This window comes from Aotus nancymaae, unplaced genomic scaffold (genome assembly GCF_030222135.1).
Source record: "Aotus nancymaae isolate 86718 unplaced genomic scaffold, 86718_ANA_hifiasm-v0.15.2.pri h1tg000015l_0, whole genome shotgun sequence".
NCBI classification, from domain to species: domain Eukaryota; kingdom Metazoa; phylum Chordata; class Mammalia; order Primates; family Aotidae; genus Aotus; species Aotus nancymaae.
The window spans coordinates 10,120,405-10,147,115 of record NW_026988426.1 but is presented as its reverse complement, the minus strand read 5'-3'; the positions used below and the strand labels follow the sequence as shown (position 1 = coordinate 10,147,115).

Genomic DNA, 26,711 nt, shown 5'->3' with positions numbered 1-26,711 from the left:
CGCTTAAGTATTTTGGATTGCCTGTTACATGAAGCCATCACCACTGCAAGGACCCATAAGACAAGCACCCAGGAACTCTGCTAGGCTTCAGGAAACCTAGGTTCCAGGTATCTTCAAAAGTTGAGAAAACATTTGTCCCCATTGGTTCAGTCAGTAAATGTTTCACATTGCCAAGTAAGCATCACTTCCTTTCTTATACTTTTCATTAGCCGTTTTTTTAAAAACCAACAAGAGCAAGCCAGTGATTTCAATCTCTGTCATAATGAAGCCACATGGGTATCACACAGATATTCCCACTGTACCCTAGGAGAGGGGCTTTCCTGAACCCTTTAGATTCTGAATGGCCTCCAGACATCCTAAGCAGTTTCCTCACCTTTCAGATTTCTGACACATCTGACACAAGGGGCAGTGGATGAAAGTTTCCTTTCCAACGTCTGTGTATCAACACCCTAAACTCTGCTTCACATGTTATCACTCATTCATGTTTAGAGCTCACAGTTCGCCTACATTCAGACAAGTCTCAGTCGTCTCTCAGGGTTCACCTGAAACATCACTTGTTTCATCCCCTGACCGCCCAGTTTATACTTTACGTTTTTCTTTTCTGTAACACTCATTTCACTTGTAACCACTTGTATCACCCCCAGCTGGAGGGCTCTAAGTTTCATGAGGGCAGGCATCAAGCCTATTTGTTTCCCTCTATATCCCCAGCACCTTGCTTGGGGACTGACCCATAATGGATGCTTATTAAATATTTGTTGAATGAATGTTTGTTGAGCCTACAAACTTACATTCTTAAACAGTATTTATGTAATATTAATAATAATTCCCTACATAGTTCAATGGCTTGCCAAACATCTTTATGAGTGAGTGTCCCAACTTTGGGGTAAAGACAGTGCAGGTAATATTCTCCCAGTTTTTCAGAAAATAAATCACCATCTATGAGGTTATCTGACTTGACTAAGGCAGTAGATCCAACATTAGAATTTGAATGCATATCTGTATTAAATTTCTGACTGTAAATTTTGTGTCATTTACCAGCTGTTAACCAGATGCTCTGGCCGTGGAGTGAAGTATGGGTAGCTAGTGGAAGAGAGCAGTGGAAGGAACAGGGAGAAGCAAAAGCCAGGCCTTGGAGGGATTTCCTTTCCTCCAGTGCCTGCTTGCTTCCTTAACAAGATTGCTTTGCCTGTCCTGGGAGCTGAGACCCTCCATATATCTCTCAATGACTTGAGGCTGGGCCAGATTGTGAGTGAGACCAGTGAAGCCTGACTTGCTGGGGAGGGGAGAAATGAGGGCTGGGACACAGGGGCACTCACTCACATTATTGCGTATGTGCACTCTCCAGACAAAATCCACACAAAGGCATGCATACAAATCAACACACAGAATGAGCCACTGCACAGTCATACACACATTTAAACATGCGCCCCACATACAGATGTCTAGCCACTGCGGTGTACATCCAGCCGCTGAGGAGCACTCCAGTTACACACCAAGCTGCCATCTTCGACATGCGTATGCATGTGTGGGTACACCGAACAGCCCTGATGAAAATGTTGATAAATGCACGTATGCACACACACAACGAAACACATATATGTGATTTATCATCACACTCAAGTACATGCACACCTTTATAAACACGTGGGAATCAGTCTGATCACTCTGGCCCACAAAACCTCCAAATACACTAACAAGCTCTACACACGCAGAGATGCATCGACACACCCGAGTTGTCATCAGCGCTGCAAGTTTTTTTCCAAACAGCTGCTAAAAAGAGTGCTGCGCTGCGGGCCAGCCCACGTGACCGGGAGGAAGGCTCTCCCGCCCATGACGGGATGGGAAAACTATGCCTGGGGCCAGCGCTCGGCCCGGCTGCTGCCGCGGCGGAAAGCAGGGACGTGGAGCACCGCCGAGAGCCTCTTTGCTCCGGACGCCCCTGGACGTGGCGGGCAGCCGCGAGGGTGAGTGTCCCGCACCGCGGTCGGGAGCGGGCGGCAAGTCGCGCGGGAGGAGGAGGATCGCACTGCTGCGGGCGGGGCGGGATGCGAAGGCGGGAGAGCTGCGAGCGCGCCCTCATTGCGGGCTGGGCAGCTCCCGCATTTCTGCCTGTCACTTCTGCCTTCTCTGTGTTATAACACAAATTAACATGTTTGGAGTCCTTACTCTATGCCAGGCTCCGTGCCCAGTGGTTTACCGGTTACAGTAGTAATACCCGTATTGAGCGCCTATTTTGTGCCAAGTCCTGCCCGCACTTTCCTTGCGCTCTTTCATTTTCATGACAACAGATTATCCCTGTCTACAAAAGAGGAACTGGGCTCAGAGACATTAATGACTTCAACAGGGTTGCACAGCTAGTAACTGATGAAAAAGGGACTTGAAGTCTGGTACGTTTGAGTCCAATACCCGAGCTAACAATCACAGTTAACATTTACTGAATGCATTGTTTCATTTAATCTTCACATTTATTTAAATACATGATACAGACTGTCAAACTGAGCTCAAAAGGTATTGAACGTCAGGCAGAGATTTGTACCCAGTGCTTCATGACTCTCTTCACTCTCCTTCCTCCCCTAAACTACTTGTCTGAATATGCTTTGTTCTTATTTCTCCATCCCCACTGCTGCTGCCCGCTTCTAGGACCTCACTTTTCAGCTAAACAGTTGCAATGGCCCCTAATAGTCTCCCAGCCCAGGTCTCTCCTCTGACACCATGAGTCCCTTGCACAACCTCACTGTGATCCTTCGCTGCTCCTGGACCACAAAACTGCCGTGCTTGGAACCCTTCAGGGGTCCCTTCCTCAGAGACCCTGTGTTTCCACCATGCTGAACTAGTAATAATAATAGCCAATGTCCTGCATAGGTCACCCCAGGGCTGGTGCTCAGTTAGCATTGTTAAAAATCTGTCCTCTCACATCCTGATTTTTGCCCTCCCTCTGCACCAATCTCTATTTATTCTGTCATCTGGAGTAATTATATCAATTACTCCTGCTCTCAACTGCCCACTCCTCAGACTCTCCACACGTTTCCAACATCACTAGAGCCCTTCATTCTAACACATCAGATTCACTGCAGAATTTGTTTCCTGCCAAATGTCTGACTTCTCCTCATCTCCTAGGAGGGATACCACACTTACCTGTCTTCTAATCCTGAAACCTTAGGGTTACCTTTGGTTTTAAATGTTATAAAAGTAACAATACTTATCGTAAGAAATAAGGACAGTTCAAAAAGATAGTGAAAAGTTAAAACCCACACTCTCCCTCCTGAAAGGTGTAACCCCTTTAAGAAGATTTTGTGTCTTTTCAAAAATTATTTCTCCAACCCCTCTGTACATATATATATATATATATATATATATATATATATATATATATATATATATATTTGTGCTGGGTTTTGTTTGTTTTGTTTTGTTTTGTTTTTGAGACAGAGTTTTGCTCTGTCACCTAGGCTGGAGTGCAATGGCGAGATCTTGGCTCACTGCAACCTCCGCCTCCCAGGTGCAAGCGATTCTCCTGCCTCAGCCTCCCAAGTAGCTGGGTCTACAGGTGTGTGCCACCACACCCAGCTAATTTTTTGTGTTTTTTGTATGTTTAGTAGAGACGGGGTTTCACCATGTTAGCTAGGATGGTCTCGATCTGCTGACCTCGTGATCCACCCATCTTAGCCTCCCAAAGTGCTGGGATTACAGGCATGAGCCACCTCACCTGGCCATTTTTTTCTTTAACTCAGAGAGAATCATACTTACGTTCCATGGTACAACTTGCTTTTTTCACTTAATAGTGTGTCTTCTCCTTGTTCATATCTGCATATACAGGCCTACTTTGTTCTTCTAATGATGTCATACTGTGTCATTGTATGGATGAACTGAGACTACTTTTCACAAGGCTGGAGTCATCTTTGAAGCCACTCTGTCTCTATTGAATATTCATCCAAGATGTCACTTTTTTCTCTGCAATCTCCCTGTTCTTCTCCCCTGTCTCGCTATTCCTTTTCTTATCCTGACCCTGCTGATCGGAGAGTCTCTCCTGCAGTCTCAATCACTGATGCTTCCTACTCCTGAATGTTCTTTGTGGGGTAAGAGAGTCCCTCTCCACACCCACAGCTTCACATCCACTCCTTCTTCCAGGTCAAAGGCCTGCCCACCTTACTTTGCCTCCATGAGCTGAACTCTTGCATAAATCAAACTTCCATTAATTATATTCCATTCTAGCTTTTTCTTTTGAAAGGAATTCTGTGCCAAATATTTTTTCCAGCAAATAACCTTCCCCTGGATTTGTTCACTTCTATAAATAGCTTACTTCTATAACACACATACACATGCACATACACATCACTGCCTTGTTAGTAACTCGTCTGTTAGCTGAGGGGCCATGGTAAAGGAACATGAGCTCTGGGCCCCGAGCCAGCAGGCCTGAGTTCCACCCCAGCTCTGACCTAGGAAAAATCATTTTTCCCTTTTCCAAGCTCTGTTTTCTCTTCTGCCAAGTGGAGATGACAGTATCAGTCTCTTAGAAGTGTGGGGGGAATTAAAGAAGATATGAACATCAGAACTTTGAAATAAGAACACACAACATACATGGAGCATCATTACTCTTTTCCTCTGGATTAGGGGTTGCAAACTCAGACACTGACAGAGGCTGTGAACAATGTGTACAGGAGTGGGATGCATGACATTTGGGAGTGGTGAGGACTGTGGACACTAAAGAACTCAGGCTCTTTTTCCTAGTCAGCATGCGGCACCGTAACAATACACAGACTGGGGATCTACAGCAAGAGACATGTATTTCTCACGATCCTAGAGGCTGGAAGCCCATCATCGAGGTGTCCACAGTGTTGGTTTCTTCTGAGACCTCTCTCTGTGACTTGCAGGTCGCCGTCTGCTGTGTCTTCACATGGTTGTCACTCTGTGTGTGTCTGTGTCCTGATCTCTTCTTATAATGACACCAGTCATACTGGGTTAGGGCCCACCCATATGACTCATTTTACCTTGATTACCCTTTTTATGGTCCTATCTCTAAATACAGTCCCATTCTGAGAATCTGAGAGTTAGGACTTCAATGTGTGAATTCTGAGGAGACACGTGTCAGCTTGTAATATATTGTCTCAAGGGGCAGCCACCTGGTGACCTGCCCAAATGCAGGCTCAGTGCTGCCAGAGCCTTCTGCTGCTCAAGAAAAGCAGCAAACGCCGATGTTAAACATAAAATCTCTCAAGTTTTACATTGGCAACAATTTAAAATTCAAAACCCAAAACCGAAAGTATGGAGTACGGAGTACAGAGTAGTCTGTGATCCACATGAGGCCACCGATAAGCCAGACTGATCCCTGCTTGTCTGGGCTATAATTTCCTCAGTGGCAAGGGCATGTTTCATAGCTTTTTAATCCTTCTCAGACAGTCTTCACACATTTTTTATTCTTTTTTTGTTTGTTTGTTTGACAATGTCTTGCTCTGTCGCCCAGGTTGGAGTGTAGTGGCACTATCTCTGCTCACTGCAGCCTCTGCCTCCTGGGCTCAAGTGATTCTCCCTCCTCAGCCTCCCAAGTTACTGGAACTACAGGCATGCATCACCACGTCCAGCTAATTTTCATAGTTTCTGTAGAGATGAGATTTTGCCAGGTTGTCCAGGCTGGTCTCGAACTCCTGGGCTCAATGATCCACCTGCTTTGGCCTCCCAAAGTGCTGGGATTACAGGTGTGAGCCGCCATACTCAGCCTGCACATTGTAATATTAACAAAAAGTTAAAAGCTAATCATTGAATGATTAAATCTGAATTTTCCAATCTTGTTTAAAGTAGGGCACACCCGTAGAAAAACAGGCATTTATAGCATTCATGCCGAGCTATAAAATTGCATCAGCCATTATAACTGCTTTCATCTTCAACTTTGCCATTGATGCCAAAGTTTGCAAATGTTCAACTCCTCACAGGGTCACTGGTACGGCCAATTTACAGACGAGGAAACAGCAGACCCAGGTCTGCTTGTTTATTCTCATGAGTATAATAACCTTCTCCCATTGCATCATCTCTCTCTTTGTTCTCAGGAAGGATTATTGTATCAAAAAAACACCACTGTTACTGAGTGCTTACTGTGGGCCGGTTGCTGCATTATTTCATTAAATATTCACAACTACGCTGTAAGGGAGGTGTGAACAGTCAAATTACTCAAGGGAGGCATTCCTAAAGACCTCAAATAATTCAAAACTGGTGTCATTAAAAGCTCACCTGCTGAATGGAAATGAAACATTGTATGTTCTCACTCGTAAGTGGGAGCTAAGCTATGAGGATGCAAAGGCATAAGAATGACACAATGGACTTTGGGGACTCGGGGAAAGGGTGAAAAGGGGGTGAGGGATAAAAAACTACAAATAGGGTGCAGTGTATACTGCTCAGGTGATGGTTGCACCACAATCTCTCAAATCACCACTAAAGAACTTACTCATGTAACCAAACACCACCTGTTCCCCAATAACCTATGCAAATAATTTTTTTTTTTTGAAAAATACCTCACCTGCTGGAGAATGGTAGATATTTCTGATTACCTGTTAGGACAGTGCTATCATGTGGCTATAGCATAAACACAGTTTACAATTTTTTTTTAAAAAGATGGGGTTTTGGCCGGGCGCGGTGGCTCAAGCCTGTAATCCCAGCACTTTGGGAGGCCGAGGCGGGTGGATCACGAGGTCAAGAGATCGAGACCATCCTGGTCAACATGGTGAAACCCTGTCTCTACTAAAAATACAAAAAATTAGCTGGGCATGGTGGTGTGTGCCTGTAATCCCAGCCACTAAGGAGGCTGAGGCAGGAGAATTGCCTGAACCCGGGAGGCGGAGGTTGCGGTGAGCCGAGATCACGCCATTGTACTCCAGCCTGGGTAACAAGAGCGAAACTCCGTCTCAAAAAAAAAAAGATGGGGTTTCACCATGATGACCAAGCTGGTCTTGAACTCCTGACCTCAGGTGATCCACCCACCTCAGCCTCCCAAAGTGCTAGGATTACAGGCATGAGAATCCACAACCTTGCAAGATTCTTGACAACCTTTAATTTGGGAAGTTGGGGTTATTTCCGATTTCACACATAAAATGAAACAATAAATATTCAAATTAAAATAAGACCATACAGTATTATTTTTCTCATTTTACAGACAAAGAAACTGAAACCTAGAGAGATTAAATAACATGCCCAAGATCAAACAGCTAGAAAATGAATTAACCAGCAGACCAGCTCTGTGCTTCATTAAGGGCCTGTAACTGAGTTTTTTTTTTCTTTGTAGAGATGGCGGGGCGGGGGTGGGAGGGGTCTCACTTTGTTGCCCAGGCTGGTCTCGAACTCCTGTCTTCAAGTGATCTCCCCACCTAAACCTCCCAAAGTGCTGGGATTATAGATGTGAGCCATCGTGCCTGGCCCTATATCAGATATTTAGGGTTACTCTGGACGACAATCAAGGCCTGACCAGAAATGACTCCATGGAAGTTCTTGGGTTCACCCAGAAAAGTCAAGGAAAACTTAGCTTTTTCTCCCTGACCGCTTCAAAGTTCAGAATTCATTTCCCTCCCTTCAGTTCTTAGATCTTCAAGTATGGTCCCTTCTATGTCATTCCCAGGGATCATTGTCTAACCCCAAAATTTCTTTCCCTGCCACCTGCCTGGTCTTGGATGCTGTTACATCTAGATGCTGTTGGAGCACCATTACAAAGGAAAAGCAGAGTGAGGCTTGGTTTTCTTTCCTGGTCGCACAGGTGTGCTGCTGGATGCTCAGGATAAGCAGATAGTTAAAATCTGCCCAGTAGTTCTGAGGCTCACAGGGGCCCTACAGGAACGGCATCTACATCTTTTCACCTCCAAATCTCCAGTGTCTGGCCCCAAAGGTAATAATAATAAACCATACTATTTATTGGGTATCCATGTGCCAAGCCACAGTATCATGCACATATGCACATATGCACACCCGATACCCCATTTGGCCCTGTCACTTGGTGAGATAAGCACCATCCCACTTATTCCCTGGTCTTTGTATTATGGAGCATGGACACACCAGGTGGCTTAAAGTCGTGGACACACCATCCTTCCCTCAGAGCAGAAACAGCAGGGCAGGAACAAAGGCCCAGCCTCTCTAGGGTTTTGTTTTGTTTTGTTTTGTTTTTGTAATACCTGACAGAACCATAGCTCAAGCTAACTTAAATGAGAATGGGAATTTATGAGAAGATATAGGAGTCCCTACCTGAAATGCTGCAGGACTCAGGGTGGGAGATCAGGACTGGTTTGTTAGTTCATCTGCAGTTAGTGGCAATTACAATTCTAAACAAGGTCTTAAAACTTGTATCATTACATTCAACATCCATTATCTTGTTTGATTTTCGGAAGGGAGAGAAATAATAAAATAATAGAAGCTAATGTTTTTATGCCTCTTGCCATATGTCAGGCCTTATTCTGGAAACATTAAATCCTCATAACAACTGTCTAAGATAGGTTCTATTATGATCGTGTTCATGCTGGAGAGGAGGAGACTGAAGAGGAGAGATTAAATAATGTGTGAAGGTGCTGTAGCTAGTTCATGGCATCTGAACTCACGCAGCTATGCTGGGGCTATTATAGAAGCCACCATGCAACTACTGAACACTTGAAATGCACCAGTCTGAATAGAGATAGGCTGCAAGTGTGAAATACATCACCGGGCTTCAAAGACTTAGTACTAACTTCAGAATGCAAAATGTCTCATTAATAATTTTTATGGTGATTACTTGCTGAAATAGTGGTATTTGGGAAATCATGGGCTAAATAGCATTGAAATTAATTTCACCTGCTTCTTTTTTACTTTTTTAATATGACTACCAGACAACTTAAACTGACACGTCTGACTTGCGTCATTTTCCTACTGGGCCACGCTGCTCACACCCACTCCCCCACCGCTGTGGTCAGGCACGTGGAGACCGGCCCTGGGGATGCCATACAGGGATGTGAACACCGTCAGCTGCGTCTCTCCCCCTCACATCTCGCACAGCTGCTGCATTCTTCTCTCCCACAGCAGTCCTTGGTCTCCACGTGGCAGAAAACAGCTGCAGACAGTGCCAGAGCTTGATGGCTTTGTCTTCAGCCACCCCCGAGCCTGACTCTTGCCCTCATTGTGCAGGGGAGGCAGCTGAGGCTCAGAGGTGCAGCAGGCCAGGGCCCAGAGGGGCGGGCTCCACTGCCCACCACGTTATATACCACGTTTGTCATTTTGTAAAGGCTGGGCATGTATATATTGGAAGATACAATTCTTCAGCTTTAACACACAGGCTGATTTCCTGTGTGCTTTCAGGAATTCTCACTCAGACAAAGCCCTGGCTTCCAAGACCTTTTTAGATCGTGGTGTGTCCTTGGATCTCTGTTTCTAGACTAAGCCAGAAATGGGGAGAGAGAAAGAGAGAAAAGAGATCAAATATTTTCTGAGGCATCCTGGCAAGTGGGCCCCACGACATTTAAGCCTCTGTATTTAGACTCTGGATTCTGGACAATTTCCAAATGGGCGCTGATGTTGAGATCTGGAGAGAGGGGACATTTCGTGAGCGCTGTGTGAGGAGCGGCAGCCAGCTGCTCTCTCCTCCAAAGGGTCTCTTTAGCTTTTCAGAGAAGCTGGAGAGGACTGTTTCCAATTTACTTCCTGGAATTCAGAGAGGGCATGGAGTATTTTTTATTATAGTATTCTATTTTCCCATCAAACCAAACTTTCAGTGAGCTTCATCTGCAAGCAAGCCTGTCCCTTTTAACGCCAAACACAGGGAGAATTGCCCTGCTGGGTGAGATTTGGGTGTCCTCCTCCGCCCAGGATGAGGCCTCCCCTGAAACACTCTGGGGGCTCCCACTGGGAGTTCAGGACTGTGATCCCTTAGTTTAGTTGCAATTGGTGGCAATTACAATTTTAAATACAGCTCTAACTTTTGTATCATGTCTCGTTTTCAAATCCACTATCCTATTTGATTCTCTGAATAACCCTGTAAGGCAGATTGGACAAACGCTAATTTCTCCATTTTACAGGTGAGGAAATGAAGGCCGAGATAAGATTAAATGACTTTTTTAGTCACACGGTTAGTAAGTTGCAAAACTAGGACTGGGACCCCAGTCTTTAGAATCCAAGCCCAATCGTTGCACTGGGTTTTCCTCAGTAGCCAAGTGAGGCTTTGTCATCCACATGTTTATTGAGACCCTTGTGATCCCCTTGTGATCCCCTTGTTTTATAAATTATAATAATACTGGTGGGTGGGGGAGGTCCTCAAATGCCAGTGGGACCTCCACCCCAGCCAGTGTGTAGGCTCTTGACCCCATCTCAGGAAGGAATTCACAGATGAGTCAGAAAGTTGTGAAAGAATGGAGATTTAGTGCGAGGGAAAAAAGTACACACTCAGGAAAGGGAGGTGTGAGCATATCAAGAGACAGTTGGGCAGAGGGGTTTGGGCTTTCTATCTTTATGGGTTTCTTTAACCAAGGGGTGGAATAGTCATGAAAATTCCTAGAAAAAGGTGGAGATTTCCCAGAACAGTAGTGCTACCCATTTCTACACCAAATATGGGTGTTCTCGGAGCTGCTGTGGCACTGGTGAATGTGTGATTGAATACACTGATGAGGGTATAAAGAGGTCCTAGGTGAAACCTAGGTCAAATACATCACCATGTTGGGTCCAGTGGGTCTTTGCCAGCTTGGTCCACACGCTATTTTTCAGGGTCTTATCGGCCTATAGCCTCTAATCATGTCAAACTTCTGCCTGGGATTTTTATTCTCCTATGATCACCCTGGATTATTCCTGTCTCAGTAAGAGTGGCCAGTTCATTCCAGGTTGTTCGACAGCTGTGTGTCGAGCACTTACTCTATGCACGCGCTGCGCTAGGCTCTGGCAGCACAACAGAGAGCAACATGCAGGGCCCGTACTTTCCTAGACCTTCCATTCCGGGGAAAGAGCCAGAGAGTTAACAAGAAGCAAACAAATACATAATCACAAATTGGGCCAAGGCCTTGAAAGAACAGGATGGTATAAGAGCACATGCGGGGTGAGTGGAATGCTTTGGATCACATGGTCAGGGCAAGCCCCTCTGCAGAGATGATAGGAGACCTGAGACTTGAAGGACGAGACTGGCAGCTACCTGAGGGCTTCCTGGAGGAGGTTAATGACTGGAGGCATTTTAGGCACAGTTCTTCCCAACTGCGGAGCTTCAGCCAGCCGCTTTGTCCTCCAAAGGGTCAAACACTGGGCTAGATAGAATCTTTGAATGCATTCCTTCACTCATTTCTCACACTAACTCCCTGAGGCAGGTATACTATTATTTTCATTGCATAGTTGAGGGAAGCAAGTGGCTGGGTGTTCCGTGGCTCTTAACCACGGCGTTAAATGCCACTACTACTTGTCAGTGTGTCAAAACCTGATAACCAACGGGTCAGATTTATTTGAGCATGATCTACATCTTCCAATCTGCAAGGGGGGACTGTTCGGCCCCCAGGCCTAACAAGCTTGCTTAAGGCCCAGACAAGTATTCCTGGAGCTTCTACTGGCAGACATATTCAAGAAGGATCAGTGAGAAGCCCATGTCCCTACTTCTGGCCCTTCTCACATCACAGTCTGGGCAGAGGGCCCTTGGGAATAAACCAGGGGCCATGCTGGGGGGGCCAGGAGGAAGACTTTCCTGACTGTACAGCCAGGCTGTGGCACTTTAGCTCCTAGAGCTTTTCTATAACATGTGTTGATGAATCATTAGCTACTTAAAAGAGAGGTGAGAAGCCCAGGGGCTGGGCAGATGAAAACCAGACTTAAGAACTCATCCAAATTCAGTCGGGTGCAGTGGCTCTCACCTGTAATCCCAGCACTTTGGGAGGCAGAGGTGGGCGGATCATGAGGTCAGGAGTTCAAGACCAGCCTGGCCAGCATGGTGAAACTCCGTCTCTACTAAAAATACAAAACATTAGCTGGGCATGGTGGTGGGTGCCTGTAGTCCCAGCTACTGGGGAGGCTGAGGCAGGAGAATTGCTTGAACCCGGGATGCAGAGGTTGCAGTGAGCCGAGATCATGCCACTGCACTCCAGCCTGGGTGACAGAGCAAGACTCCATCTAAAACAGAAAAGAAAAAAGCTTATGCAAGTTCAGTACGCCATGATTCCTTTTCTGGGGTTTAACCAACTAATATTTTTTTTTTTTTTTTTTTTTTTTTTTTTTTTGAGGCGGAGTTTCGCTCGTTACCCAGGCTGGAGTGCAATGGCGCGATCTCGGCTCACCGCAACCTCCGCCTCCTGGGTTCAGGCAATTCTCCTGCCTCAGCCTCCTGAGTAGCTGGGATTACAGGCACGCGTCACCATGCCCAGCTAATTTTTTGTATTAGTAGAGACGGGGTTTCACCATGTTGACCAGGACGGTCTCGATCTCTTGACCTCGTGATCCACCCGCCTCGGCCTCCCAAAGTGCTGGGATTACAGGCTTGAGCCACCGCGCCCGGCCCAACTAATATTTTTTATCCTTTCAGCAGAAAGGCTGTAATGAAGGCTTCCATATTCAAAAAGCACCTTCCCACCCCCAGAAAGGACAACTTAGGAACTGAGACTGTTTTTTTAAAGGTGAGAAAGGACTAATACCTCTCCTCTGGTTAGTTGGACAGCTCTCTATGGAGCACCTGCCATAGGTAAGGCATTCTGCAAGGCCAGCCCACCCTAGGGGCCAGAGAGAGAAGGACTTAGCCCCTGTACTGCAACAGGTCAAAAGGAAGGAGGGATTTGATCTGATCTGGGTAAGAAAAGGAGGGGGGAAAAGAACTGATTTGTATCAAGGGGTGTCACTGCTCTCTCTTCTGGATTTCAGCCACTGGTTTTCTATTCGCTGTGAATTTTCTTGAGGGCAGAGTCTGAGTCTCCAACACTTACTAATTAAGCAAGTATTTCTTGAACACCCATTGTGTGTGAGGAAGTTTGAAGCCAGGTTCCAGCTGGGGTCCCTGTTCTCATGGAGCTTACATTTTAGTGGAGACACATGGGGGAGGCAACCAAATGATGTGAATATGAGTGAGTGGTTTCCAGTGCTGGAAAAGAAATGAAGAGTTGGGAAAAGGGAGCTTGCAGCAAGTGGATGCTCACTGAGAGGGCATGCCAGGGAATGCCTGGAGGAAGTACATTTAAACTGAAATTCAGCAGATGGAGAGCCAGCAAACCAAGAGGGTGGAGCCGTGAGGTTACCGGCAGAGTGGCTGGCGCCTTGGGGCTGAATGGAGCTTGGCCTGGAAAAGGCAGGCAGGGTGAGAGTGGGGGATGCTGGGCCAGAGGAGCCGAGGGAGCCAGGGAGGAGCTGAAGCTGGGGCAGAGGCTGGAGCCAGGTCATCTGGGGCCTTGTAAGTCATGGCAGGGGTTCTGATGTTTGCTGTTTAAGCCAGCATCTACTGGAGGGTCTTGGGGAATACACCCTGATCTTTTGGCACAGGCCTTGGAAACACCCACCATTAACACACCAAAGGGGCTTATGGTGGGGACCCAGGGCCCAGGAGGCTGTCCCCTCCATGCCTTTCATCACCTTGTCTAATGCAAGTGTGGGCCTCTCAAAGGACAGGAGGTTTTCCTCAAACATTGATTTACTCCAGCACCCGGAGAGAGAAAAAGCATCACTTGTACGTTTTCTTTCTCTTTCTTTCTTTCTTTCTTCCTTCCTTCCTTCCTTTCTTTTTTGAGGAGTTTTGCTCTTGTTGCCCGGGCTGGGGTGCAGTGGCGTGATCTCGGCTCACCACAACCTCGGCTCACCACAACCTCTCAGGTTCAAGCGATTCTTGCCTCAGCCTCCCGAGTAGCTGGGATTACAGGCATGCCTCACCACACCCGGCTAACTTTGTATTTTTAGTAGAGATGGGGTTTCTCCATGTTGGTCAGGCTGGTCTCGAACTCCTGACCTCAGGTGATCTGCCCAACTCAGCCTCCCAAAGTGCTGGGATTACAGGTATGAGCCACAGCACCCAGCTACTTGTACTTTTTCGAAGTCATGTAGTGTGTGTGTGTACAAATTGTAAAATAGAACACAGAGCATCAAAGAGAATTCTCTACTGCTGTGTGTGGTTTTGGCATATGCTTCAAGGTCTTTTCTGTAATTTGGGATATTTAAGAGGAAAAATCTAAGAAATGCTGACATAGTGGAAAGCATTTGGGTACTAGGGTCAGCCAAACCCAAGTTCAAACATAACTTCTGCCACTAACTAGTTGAGTGTAAACATAAGTAAATTAGCATCTCTGAGTTTCAGTGTCTTCTATAAAATGGGGGAAAATGGCAGGGGCAGGAAGCAAGGTGGCGTGGATTAAGCATAGTCTTCAGAGACATGCGGACATGGGTTTGGACACCACCTCTATTAATCCCTGATTGTGTGACTCTGGGTAAATAACTTCACTTCTTGGAGTATCTGTTTCTTCCTCTGAAACAAATGGGACCATAAGTGTATTGCATTCATAGGGCTTAGGTAAGCTTCAAATAAAACCATGCAGCAGGCTGGATGCGGTGGCTCATGCCTATAATCCCAGCACTTTGGGAGGCCAAGATGGGTGGATCACTGGAGTCCAGGAATTCAAGACGAACAGGTGACATGGCTAGATCCCATCTCTACAAAAAATACAAAAGTTAGCTGGGCATGGTGGCACGCTCCTGTAGTCCCAGCTACTCGGGAGGCTGAGGAGGGAGGAACACTTGAGCCCTGGAGGTGGAGGTTGCAGTAAGCCGAGATCACACCGCTGCACTCCAGCCTGGGCAACAAAGTGAGAAGGTAATGCAGATATAGGGCCTCACATGGTACCTGAAACATCGTAGGTGTGTAATAAGGTCAGTTTGCTTCTGCCTTGGTTTCCCCACCTGCAACTGAAGAGGTTGGATTAGATGGTTCCCTGAGGCCCTCCCCAAGTTCGTGATGCTAAACGGATTTAAAAGGTCCTGGCTGAGAGTGGTGGCACACTCCTGTAGGTCCGGCTACTTGGGACAGGAGGTTGAGGCAAGAGGATCACTCGGGCCCAGGAGTTCAAGGCTACAGTGAGCTCTTGCACCATTGCACTCCAGCCTGGGCAACAGAGCAAGACCCCCATCCCTAAAAAGAAAAGAATTTAATTTAAAGAAAGGCCCGGGAAGAGTTAACCTGCCTGGATTCCTTGGGGCCTTAATGCCCCTCTAAGCACCCTGCCCGCAGGTTTTCTCAACACCGTGGTGTAGAGACTGAGGTGACGGTGGGGCAAGGCACAGACTGGGACCAGAGCTATTTAGAGACTTGTTTTTCTTGGAGATGCTGTGGAGGCAAGGAGAGTCTCCTCTCTCTCCCTCCCTCTAGGTTTGGAACTAGAATCTAGTCTCCCCGCCTTTATTTCCAAAACAGTTCCTGGCTGTAGCTGCCAGGACTCCTCTGGGGTTGCAGGAGCCTTTAGGCTCCAGCTCAGAAAATCCTTCCTCCCAGACACACACCCTCCACCCAGACACTGGGGACTGCCTTGAACCAGCTTTCACAGAGAGGAATTCCCTCTTCGTCCAGAGAAACTGGTGCAAGACCTTTGTGGGCAAGAGAGCAAATCCCCCTTCAGAGCCTGTGTGGCTGGGCACAGAGGTCAGAAGAGAGAGGGGAGTTGTCAACTGTGACAGATGGTTCCCTTTCTCTCCCTCTCTCTCGTCTGGCTCTGTTTTCTGCCTGTCTTCAGCTGGCTGTTTGCAGGATTCTCATCTGCCTCAAAGACTCACTTCTACTTCCTTCCTCCCTCTCTCCCTACTGCAAAATGTTTGTAGACTGAAACTTTCCAAATCATTTCGAACTTGCTTTAAAAATTCAGTTTCTATTCTGGGGGTCCCAGATGTGCTGCAGCTCACAAATAGGGCCAACCAGTGTTCCAAGACTCTCATCAAGTAGACAAGGGAAAGAGATGGCGATTCACAGGGCCTGCGGAGTGTCTAGGCCATGGTTTTCCAAAAGCACCTGTCATTCAGGCAACATTTCCGTGATGTTTGCCGTATCTACCATCTCTACTATTATTTACACAACCTAAGTTGAGCAAGTGTGACATCAGAAATACAATCAAACTGCATCCTTGTTTTTACCTATCCCTCCTGACTTATAATTTAGTCAGTGAGGGGAGCTCCCCCTCCCGCTGGTTGCAGTCTCCACTCCCAGGCAACCCACACCTCAATTTCCATTAGAAAGTGAGGTTTCTTCCTGCTGCCTCAGTGAAGGTGTGAGACAGGCAAGGCCATCTGCTCCCCTTGTCAGCTCACCTCTTTCCAGGTTGAAGGTAGGGGAGGTACAGGGACGGGAGGATTTCTATATGTTTCATGACTGGGGAGGGGCTAGACTGCTCAGCATCTCTGTGCCTGGCAGACATTTAAAGCTGTCTTTTCCACGGGGGCCTTTGCAGGCTCTTTGGGAGTGACCATATTGGGCCCTGTGATTGTAACACTGCTGCGATGTGGGCAATGAACATTTTCCTTTCTCTGCAAGTCCAGGCCTTCCCTTCAGCATCTGTTTCCAGGGTTAAAGATCCTGGAGAGGGCAGGAGGAGAGATATGGTTAGCCTGTTTCTGAGAAGAGCAGCCAGAGGCAGCCCAAAAGCCTGGACAGGCTCTAAGAGCCAGGGGCCAAGCAGGGTCTGAAGGGAAAGGAGATCGAAGGCCTGAAGGAAAAATGAGTTCCAGAGGTCAATGCCTGAGCAATGCCCCTGCCGTGCAACTGGGACCACAGCTGCCAAGGATCCCGTAATGCTCAAAGGCTCTGACTGGCTAGACACAGGCTGAGTGAGAACTATAAAGCCAACAGTGCTTTGTATCTGGAAAGAGAACAGATTGAAGTCTGAAAGGCTCAGCATCAGAGCTGGAAGGGACTCCATTCTAGTGTTTCCCAAAACAAGGTCTCTGGACCACCGTCAGCAGCATCACTGGGAAACTTATTCAAAATACAAATTGCCAGCCAGGCACGGTGGCTCATGCCTGTAATCCCAGAACTTTGGGAGGCTGAGGCGGGCGGATCACCTGAAGTTGGGAGTTCCAGACCAGCATGGCCAACATGGTGAAACCCCATCTCTAAAATACAAAAATATTTGCTGGGCATGGTGAAACCTCATCTCTAAAAATACAAAAATATTAGCTGGGCCTAGTGGCACATGCCTATAATCCCAGCTACTTGGCAGGCTGAGGCAGGAGAATCTCTTGAACCCAGAAGGCGAAGGTTGCAGTGAGCCCAGATCGTGCCACTGCACTCCAGCCTGGGCAACAAGAGTGAGACTCCATCTCAAAAAAAAAAAAAAAAAAGAAATGCAAATTGCCCAGCTTCACCCCAGAACTAATAAATCAGAAACTCTGGGGGTAAGGCCCAACAACCTGTGTGTTAACAACCCCTCAGGGTGAGTGCGATGCACACTGAAGTTTAGGAACCACTGCTCCAGTCCAGCCCCTGTTGTTCAGGTGAGACACTGAGGCCCAGAGAGGGAAAAGGATTTGCCTAAGGTCACAAAGCAGGTTACCATTTCATAGTTCATCGCCGTGGCAGGAAGTCATGCCTGGAATGTTTCCCCTCCTGTTGATTACCAAGCAACGGAACTGATTTGTTGAGAGGTCTTGGGCAAGTTGCTTATTTCTGCTCTGGGTCTTAGTCTCTGCATATGCACAGTGAGGGCAGGGAGTAAGTAGGTACCTCCGGGTGCACAGCAAACTGTTCTCCAGTAGGATTTTGCCATTGCTGCCATCAGCCTTAAGGACACGGTCTAGCCTGGGACAGGAGGGCACAGACCCTGGATCTGGATGGCCTGGTTCAAACCTTAACCCTGCCATCTATTAATCACATGATATTGTCCAGGAGTGTCCAGTCTTTTGGCTTCCTTGTGCCACACTGGAAGAAGAATTGTCTTGGGCCACACATAAAATACAGTAACACTAGCGATTGGTAATGAGCTAAAAAAAAAATTGCAAAAAAAAAATCTCCTTTTTTTTTAAGAGAGTTTTAAGAAAGTTTACAAAATTTGTGTTGGGCTGCATTCAAAGCCTTTCTGGGGCGTATGTGGCCCACAGGCCCTGGGTTGGACAAGCGTGATGTAGACACATTGCTCAACTTCTCTGAGCCTCCATTTCCTCCCCTATATCTATTCTGTAAGGGCATTGTGCAGATCAAGTAATGAATGGAAAATGCTTAGCACATGCCTGGCACACAGGAATTGCTTGGGGGAGGAGCTGCTACCATGGCCTGCCAGGGTTGCTCAGGTGATGGTTGACCTCCACTCAGTAACTGAATCCTCCAGCTCTCCTCATGTGCAACCCCGAGTCTCCCGCGAGAAGCAGATTAGTTGCAAAGTCACCTACAATTCAAGCATTTCTACCCTTGTAAAACTCTGACTTTCTATTCATGCCATATATATATTTGGATGAAACCATGGATCATTTCTCTCCATTCACAGCTCCTCCCAGTCATCAGTCGCTGGGTCATAATCCTGCATCCATTTCAGCCACTCTGGAGGATGATGGTCTGATGATGAGTGCCTCACCCCCATGACCCCTTCAAAGTATATTCTGGGTAATGACTCCACTCACCCAAATATGTCCTCAAGATATGACGACTCCGTCCACATCACATCTACTTGTATGTGATGCAGGAAAGAGCAAGAGACAGAAATCCAATTGAGTGTATCCCACATGCCTCCTCCTCTGCATCCCCTCTGACCAGCCCCCGGTCAGCTTGGTGGCCACACTCACCTGTCACAGCTCTCTTGCCTCCCACAGGTGACCACCATGATCCCCTGGGTGCTCTTGGCCTGTGCCCTCCCCTGTGCTGCTGACCCACTGCTTGGCGCCTTTGCTCGCAGGGACTTCCGGAAAGGCTCCCCTCAACTGGTGTGCAGCCTGCCTGGCCCCCAGGGCCCACCTGGCCCCCCTGGAGCCCCAGGGCCCTCAGGAATGATGGGACGAATGGGCTTTCCTGGAAAAGATGGCCAAGATGGCCAAGATGGTGACCGGGGGGACGGCGGAGAGGAAGGTAAGAGGCCTGTACCTGCCCCCTTGTTCCCACCTGGCTGACAGCATCTGGCGTTGGTGGCGGGGTGGTAAGGTTAGTAAAACTAGTATTAATCCTCTTCATTATAAATCAAACTACTATTTCCTTATAAAAAGAGCAGTATATATATATATATATATATATTTTTTTTTTTTTTCTTCCTTGAGACAGAGGCTCACTCTGTCACCCATGTTGGAATGCAGTTGTGTGATCTCAGCTCACTGCAACATTTCTCCTCCCCAACCCCAGGTTCAAGCAATTCTCCTGAGTACTGGGGACTACAGGTGCACCCCACCACACCTGGCTAATTTTTGTATTTTTTTTTAGTAGAGATGGGGTTTCACCACGTCAGCCAGGCTGGTCTCAAACTCCTGACCTCAGGAGAAGCAAAGCCCTGACAATATTTAGCTCCTGTACTCAGCTATTCCTGGAGCTCGGCTATTGGATGCCTCAGTTTTGTTTTTTGTTTTTGCCTTGGCCTTCCATAGTGCTGGGATTACAGGCATGGCCACAGCACCTGGCCTCAGAGCAGTATATTCTGAAAGGAACAATGGGTATTAAATCTTGTGCTCCTGCCCCTGGTGCACCTTTGGGTTGCTAAGTGACTTTGGAAAAGTCTCCCAAAATATTACTTAGAACTCTTGATGATTGCAAGTGACAGAAACCCAATTTATAGTCCCAAATGGAATGTATTAGCTCATAAAACTGAGATGTCAGGCCAGGCTTGGTGTCTCACACCTATAATCCCAGCACTTTGGGAGGCCAAGGTGGGTAGATCACTTGAGGCCAGGCATTCAAGACTAACCTGGCCAACGTGGCAAAACTCTATCTCTACTAAAAATACAAAAAATTAGCCCAGTGTGCTGGTGCGTGCCTGTAATACCAGCTACTGTGGAGGCTGAGGCAGGAAAATAGCTTGAACCCGAGAGACAGAAGTTGGAGTAAGCTGAGATCACGCTGCTGCACTCCAGCCTGGGCAACAGAGCAGGACCCTCTCTCAAAAAAAAACTCAAAAAACAAAACTGAGATGTCCAAGAGCAGAGCTCCAGGAATAGCTGAGTCTAGGAGCTCAAATATCATTGTCAGAGCTCTGCTTCTCTCCGTGATTGTTGCATCCTCACAAAGGCTGGAAGTTCTGAAATAGCAACTGCTGGGTACAGGCCCACATCTTCCTGGCTTCATCCACAGAGCAAATCTCAGAACAGCCAATTCTTCTTGGCCACATGTGTATCCTGGACCAACTCCCTTGACCAAGGAGGTGAGGTGCTGCCATCTGCAGGACAGGCTCATGTGCCCACCCCTGCATGTGTGTGAGTGGGTGGTGAGGGCAGTCAGTCATTGTGACTGACAGCCCCACTAGGACCATATGAAATGAAATGGTGAAGGGCAGCTCCCCAAAGGAAGGGATGCCAGGCAGATGGCAAACAGAATGGATATACTCTACAGACCTTTCTGTTGTGACATTCCTTATGCCTCCAAACTTTCAACCCAGCAACCAAGCACTTTTCAGTGTCAGCAGCATCCCTAAGTCTACATTTTAAGCAGTAGAGAAATTTAATAATTTTTATTTGTATGGCATTTTAATATTGATAAAGTACTTTTGAGTATGTTGCCCATCTAACCATCCATATTTTGTGCCAGAGGGATTCTTATATTCCCCTTGTTACAGATGAGGATACTGAGAGTCAGAGTGACTCAGTTGAGAGCAAAATGCCATTGCTGCAAGAACATCAACTTTGGAAACAAACCTGGACACTCATCTTGGCAAACTACTTAAACTTTCTCCAACCCATAGTTTCCTTATCTCTAAAATATGAATAGTAATAGCACCCGTCTCACAGGGTTGTAAAGATGAAATAAAACAATGTGTGAAGCACCAGTCTCAGTGCAGACATACAATAAATGTTAGTCACCCTGTAATTGACTTGTTGAGCTCCCATAACCGGCAGATAGCAGACTCCAAATCCAGGCCTTTTCCTACCACACCAAACTAATTCCTTCAAAAGTGCCTCCTTCCCAGGAGATTAGTATAAAAGTAACGATCATGCCAGGCACAGTGGCGTACGTCTGTAATCCCAGCGCTTTGGGAGGCTGAGGCAGGTGGATCACGAGGTCAGGAGTTCCAGACTAGCCTGGCCAATATGGTGAAACCCCATCTTTACTAAAATTATAAAAATTAGCTGAGCGTGGTGGCACGCGCCTATAGTCCCAGAGGCTCGGGAGGCTGAGGCAGGAGAATTGCTTGAACCCAGGAGGTGGAGATTGCAGTGAGCTGAGATTGTACCACTGTACTCCAGCCTGGGCAACAGAGTGACACACTGTCTCAAAAAAAAAAAAAATAACAATCATACCTTTGACTGGAGGAGGTCATCCAGCTTGCTGGGCACTAGTGTAACAGTATCCAATTTCCTGACCACAACAGTAGACTCAGTTCCGGACCTGTGCTCCAAGCAGGCCAGCTAGAGTTTTCCCTGAAATTCGCCTATGGATCCTGAGGGACAGAGTCTCTGCTGTTGACTTTTCCCCAAATAGATAAAGCTTACCAGGAAGTTCTGCTGTGTTTTGGGGCTGCCTTTGGTCATCCCTTCTGCTATGTGTTGAGTCTCTGCAGAGAAGGAAACTGCCACACCAAGGAAGGCAGTGTTGGGAGAGTCCTGCACATATAACCCAGACAAAGTTTGTCACCCTGGAGCCAATTCAGGATAACATCCAACCACCCACACATCACCACACACACAAATCCACCTCCAGAAAGGTCTTCAAGAGTAAAGTCAGCTTTTCCTGAAGCTTCTCAAAAAAAGAAAATGAAGAGGGAACCACATTATATAATACATGGTAGAACTTCCTGGTAAGTTTTCTTATCTATTTGTCTCTCACCAATAACCCCAATTCAGAATGACTTGGGGGCTGTGTGGTGGCTCACGCCTGTAATTTCAGCACTTTGGGAGGCCAGGAGTTCGAAACTAGCCTGGGCCACATAGGGAGATCCGTGCCTCTACAAAACTTTTAAAATTAACCAAGCGTGGTGAGGTGTACCTGCAGTCTCAGCTACTCAGGAGGCTGAGGCAGGAGGATTACTCGAGCCCAAGAGTTTGAGGTTACAGTGAGCTATGACCGGGCCACTGCACTCCAGCCTGGGCAAGAAGGTGAGACGGTGAGACTCTGTCTCTAAAAAAAAAAAAAAATTCTGTCTCTCCTCTTCTCTTGGCCGTTTTTCCCATCTTTTGTTTATTTTCATTTTTTCAAGGAATAGCTTTGTGACTTTTCCTAGTTTTATTTTTTCCCATTCTTTTTATTTATTTTTAATTATATGAGTAATATACAAATACAGTCTCATTGTAATATATTCAAACGATACACATAAAACAAAAGTCCTCCTTAATTACTACCCCTTCTTCTCCTCCCCTCACCGTCCAGATGTAACCACTATTAATTGGTTAGGTGTGTATCTTTCCTGGCGTTTTTATGTATGTTTAATAATACCAGGCATTGTCAGGTGCCTAACATAAGCAATCTGTTCCTGAAAATAAGTGTTCCGTAAGAAAATGCAATTTGGAGCCGGGTGCAGTGGCTCAAGCCTGTAATCCCAGCACTTTGGGAGGCTGAGGCGGGTGGATCACGAGGTCAAGAGATCGAGACCATCCTGGTCAACATGGTGAAACCCCATCTCTACTAAAAATACAAAAATTAGCTGGGCATGGTGGCGCATGCCTGTAATCCCAGCTACTCGGGAGACTGAACCCAGGAGGCAGAGGTTGCGGTGAGCCGAGATCACGCCATTGCACTCCAGCCTGGGTAACAAGAACGAAATTCCGTCTCAAAAAAAAAAAAGAAAAATGCAATTTGGAAACCCATTTCTGAATTATGTAAAATAGGAAAAATTTAGATGCATTACAGATTAACTCAAAACTCTAAAACACAGTGAAATGCCTACATACATACATATAAGAAACAAAGTACCTTGTTAGGATATAAAATGCCTAAAACATTCTTCCTTGATCACCCAGTTCATATGCTTGTAACAACCTTGTGTCAAGTGAACTCAAATTGTTATCCATGTAGGTTTTGTTTAAAATGTTGTATTGAGTTAAGGGGACATAAATTAAATTGATTTTATACAATCAATAGCCAAAAATGTTGTTTTGAAAGAAATGTATATTTTACGAAATATGAGTGTGAAACACCAAAAAGTCTTCTAAAGGAAAATACAACCGGGGGAATTGTTCTGCAGGGAATGCCAGCTAGAATTTAGGGAATGTTTGCTATAGGCCAGACATTTAAATGGGTGTAGAAATATTTAGCATTGTGGATTCCTTTTGTTTTTCTAATTCTTATTTTTTAGAGACAAGCTCTCACTCTGTTACCCAAGCTGGAATACAGTGACGCAATCATAGCTCACTGTAACCCAGAACTCGTGGGCTCAAGGGAGCCTCTCACCTCAGCCTCCCAGGTAGAGAGGGCTACAGGCACACACCACCATGCCTGACTAATTTTGGTATTTTTTGTAGAGACAGTGTCACACCACATTTCCCAGTCTCAAACTCCTGGCCTCAAGCGATCCTCCCGCCCCAGCTTCCCAAAATGCTGGACTTACAGACATGAGGCACCATGCCCAGCCTGGCTGCCTTTTAACGTAAAAGGTTTGGCCACCTGCTCTTTCCTCTTAGTGTATGTTAGAGAAGGTTTCATAGAGCACACGTAACTCTCCTTTTTTTTTAAGTCCTGCATAGAAATCCACAGTATGGATGAACCATAATTTTTTTTTATTATTTCCCTTTCGATAGGCATTTAGTTGTTCCTATTTTTTGCTATTATAAGCAATGCCACAATAAAATCCTTGTACTCCCGGGCAGGGCTCGCATGCACTAGGCAGGGATTTTACTAAGGTCAGCGTGTTGAAGTCAAGAGGCTTTTTCCAGTTCTCAACCCATTACCGGCACAGCCCATGGAAGGATCGATGTGGCAGACAGACCAGACCCTTAGAAAACAGGAGAAGGAAAGGGTGTAAACTGTTATAAGTTATTCTTTTTGCCCTGATACATGGTGATTCTTGAAGGTCAGTATCATGATTTCCATTTTCCTCATAGCTAGCATTAGGATTTATACCCACATCTATGTGTCTCCGAAGCTGTCTTGTTATTTCCATTACACAAGCACTCCTTCTCCAAGGATGGAAAGTCAAGGCTCACACCTCTGCCTAGGTCTGTGACGATCCTCCATAACACCAGCTGCTCTGTCTTCCAGGTCCTCCTGGCCGGACAGGTAACCGGGGAAAGCCGGGACCAAAGGGCAAAGCTGGGGCCATTGGGCGGGCTGGCCCTCGTGGCCCCAAGGGGGTCAGTGGTACCCCCGGGAAGCATGGCACGCCAGGCAAGAAGGGGCCCAAGGGCAAGAAGGGAGAGCCAGGCCTCCCAGGCCCCTGCAGCTGCAGCAGTGGCCACACCAAGTCGGCTTTCTCGGTGGCGGTGACCAAGAGCTACCCACGGGAGCGGCTGCCCATCAAGTTTGACAAGATTCTGATGAATGAGGGTGGCCACTACAATGCTTCCAGTGGCAAGTTCGTCTGCGGCGTGCCTGGGATCTACTACTTCACCTACGACATCACGCTGGCCAACAAGCACCTGGCCATCGGCCTGGTGCACAACGGCCAGTACCGCATCCGGACCTTTGATGCCAACACCGGCAACCACGATGTGGCCTCGGGCTCCACCATCCTGGCTCTCAAGCAGGGTGACGAAGTCTGGCTACAGATCTTCTACTCAGAGCAGAATGGGCTCTTCTACGACCCTTACTGGACAGACAGCCTCTTCACAGGCTTCCTCATCTATGCCGACCGGGATGACCCCAATGAGGTATAGACACACCAGGGCCGCCCTCCAGGCAGGGAACAAGCTTCTGGACTTGGACTTACAGAGCAAGACCCCTCAACTGTACGCTGGGGGTGGGGTGTCGAGTGAGCGGTTCTAGCCTCAAGCTGACCTCCTCTCCCTCTTTTATTCCCCATCATTAAAACCAAACCTTTTTATTCATCCAACCATCTACTTATTCACTTCTTTTTAAAGTATCTACTGCATAACAGGCACTATGTTATTCTCTGAAAGACATAGCAGTGGACAAGACAAGAGTATCTGTCCTCACTGGGCTTACATTCTAGCAGGAAACACAATTTACAAATAAACGAGCAAATAGTATGATGCCAGCGCAGACATGAACATGCCACGGGTGAGAGTAACAGGAATAACAGGAGACAGGGAAGAGGTGGACATTTGTGTTTTTTTGGTTTTTTTAGATTTTGACTTTTTAGGTTTATTTACATACGGTGACTCTCCAAATTTTAAGTTGACAGCTCAGTGAATAATTTGTACTTATGTGCACACCTTTGAACCTCCATGTAGATCAAGTAACAAACTATTTCCAGCCTCTCACCTCCCTTCCCCGAAGACTCTCTTAAGACCCCTCTAAGTCAGTACCTGGAGAAGTTCCGTTTTTGAGCTGAGTTTGAAAGAAGAAGATAGAGCATGCAAAGGTGTTGGAAAAGAGGTCTCCCAGTAAAAGGCTCTGTAAGTGCAAAGACCTCGACAGGAAAGAGGGAGAGGCCAAGGTCAGAACTGAGAAGGGAGGAATGAGGCGTGAGGCTGGAAGGTAATACAGAACCTCCCAGACCTTGGCAGAGCTCGCTCCACTTACAAAGGCTTATCAGAATGCAAAGTGAGCGTAACCCTGATAAGCAGATCATCTTGAATCTGCTCAACGCTTGAGTCAAGTCGCGGATTTGAGCACTTTATTATTAGTTAATCTTTTGCAGGCCCACTTCTCAATGAATGAGATACACCAGGATATGCACATGTGCCTGAGAACCGCTGCTCTAAGATGGCAGGAATGGATTCCACCCAAATGAATCGCACCCCAAGCCCAGGTGTTTCCAGTATGCAGGGATCTGAGGGCTTAAGAAGCCACAGTAAAAGTGGCAGGTGCTGGCCAGGCGTAGTGGCTCACACCTGTAATCCTAGCACCTTGGGAGGCTGAGGCGGGCCAATCATTTGAGGTCAGGAATTCGAGACCAGCCTGGCCAACGTGACAAAACCTCATCTCTACTAAAAAAAATACAAAAATTAGCCAAGCGTGGTGGCACATGACCTGTAATCCCAGCTACTGGAGAGGCTGAGGCGGGAGAATCGCTTGAACGCAGGAGGCGGAGGTTGCAGTTAGCTGAGATCATGCCACTGCACTCCAGCCTGGATGACAGAGTAAGACTCTGTCTGAAGAAAAAAAATAAAAAATAAAAAAGGCAGTTTCTCAGAGAGCCCCACGGAAAGATTGCTGGAGAGAATTTTCGGTTGGAGCTGCAGCTTCCTAGCAGCTTTCTCTGGCTACTCCTCTAGTGAGATCCCCAGGGACAGGTAATGTTGCACGGGATGGTTCCGGAAGGAGTGGTCATCTCCAGAAATAAAATGGGATTTATTTAAAATAACTGCACTCTCTCTGGGCCATAAATGGTTTGGGATTGGGGTGGGTCTGAAAAATTCAGGAAGGGCTTTGTGGCCCAATCAGATTGATGTTTGGGTTAGGGTCCCCTGCAGTACCCCTGTGGAAAGGGGTCAGCTTTGGTCAGTGAACAATTTTTTTTTCTTTTGGTTTTTTTTTTTTTTAACAAAAATAAATTTTAGGAGTGCCTTTAGCTACTTCGTCTCCCTTCCCCCAAGGATATAGGCATTTGAAGGCATTT

At 46.8% G+C, this 26,711-nt stretch overlaps 1 protein-coding gene across 1 annotated transcript; it reads left to right on the top strand.

Annotated features, from left to right (window-relative positions):
• Positions 1-1,849: 1,849 nt before the first annotated feature.
• C1QTNF2 (C1q and TNF related 2) lies at positions 1,850-26,245 on the top strand. Its single transcript, XM_012461067.2, has 3 exons — positions 1,850-1,964; positions 18,715-18,967; positions 24,230-26,245. The coding sequence occupies exons 2-3, from the start codon at positions 18,724-18,726 to the stop codon at positions 24,841-24,843; spliced, it is 858 nt and encodes a 285-aa protein (XP_012316490.2). The 5' UTR covers positions 1,850-1,964; positions 18,715-18,723; the 3' UTR covers positions 24,844-26,245.
• Positions 26,246-26,711: the final 466 nt, after the last annotated feature.

What these genes read in the sequence shown, in the direction of transcription:
- C1QTNF2 (XM_012461067.2), top strand. Translation starts at nt 18,724, where the DNA reads ATGATCCCCTGGGTGCTCTTGGCCTGTGCCCTCCCCTGTGCTGCTGAC. An exon ending in GGGGGACGGCGGAGAGGAAG is followed by an intron (nt 18,968 to 24,229) that starts GTAAGAGGCCTG and finishes TCTGTCTTCCAG; the next exon opens with GTCCTCCTGGCCGGACAGGT.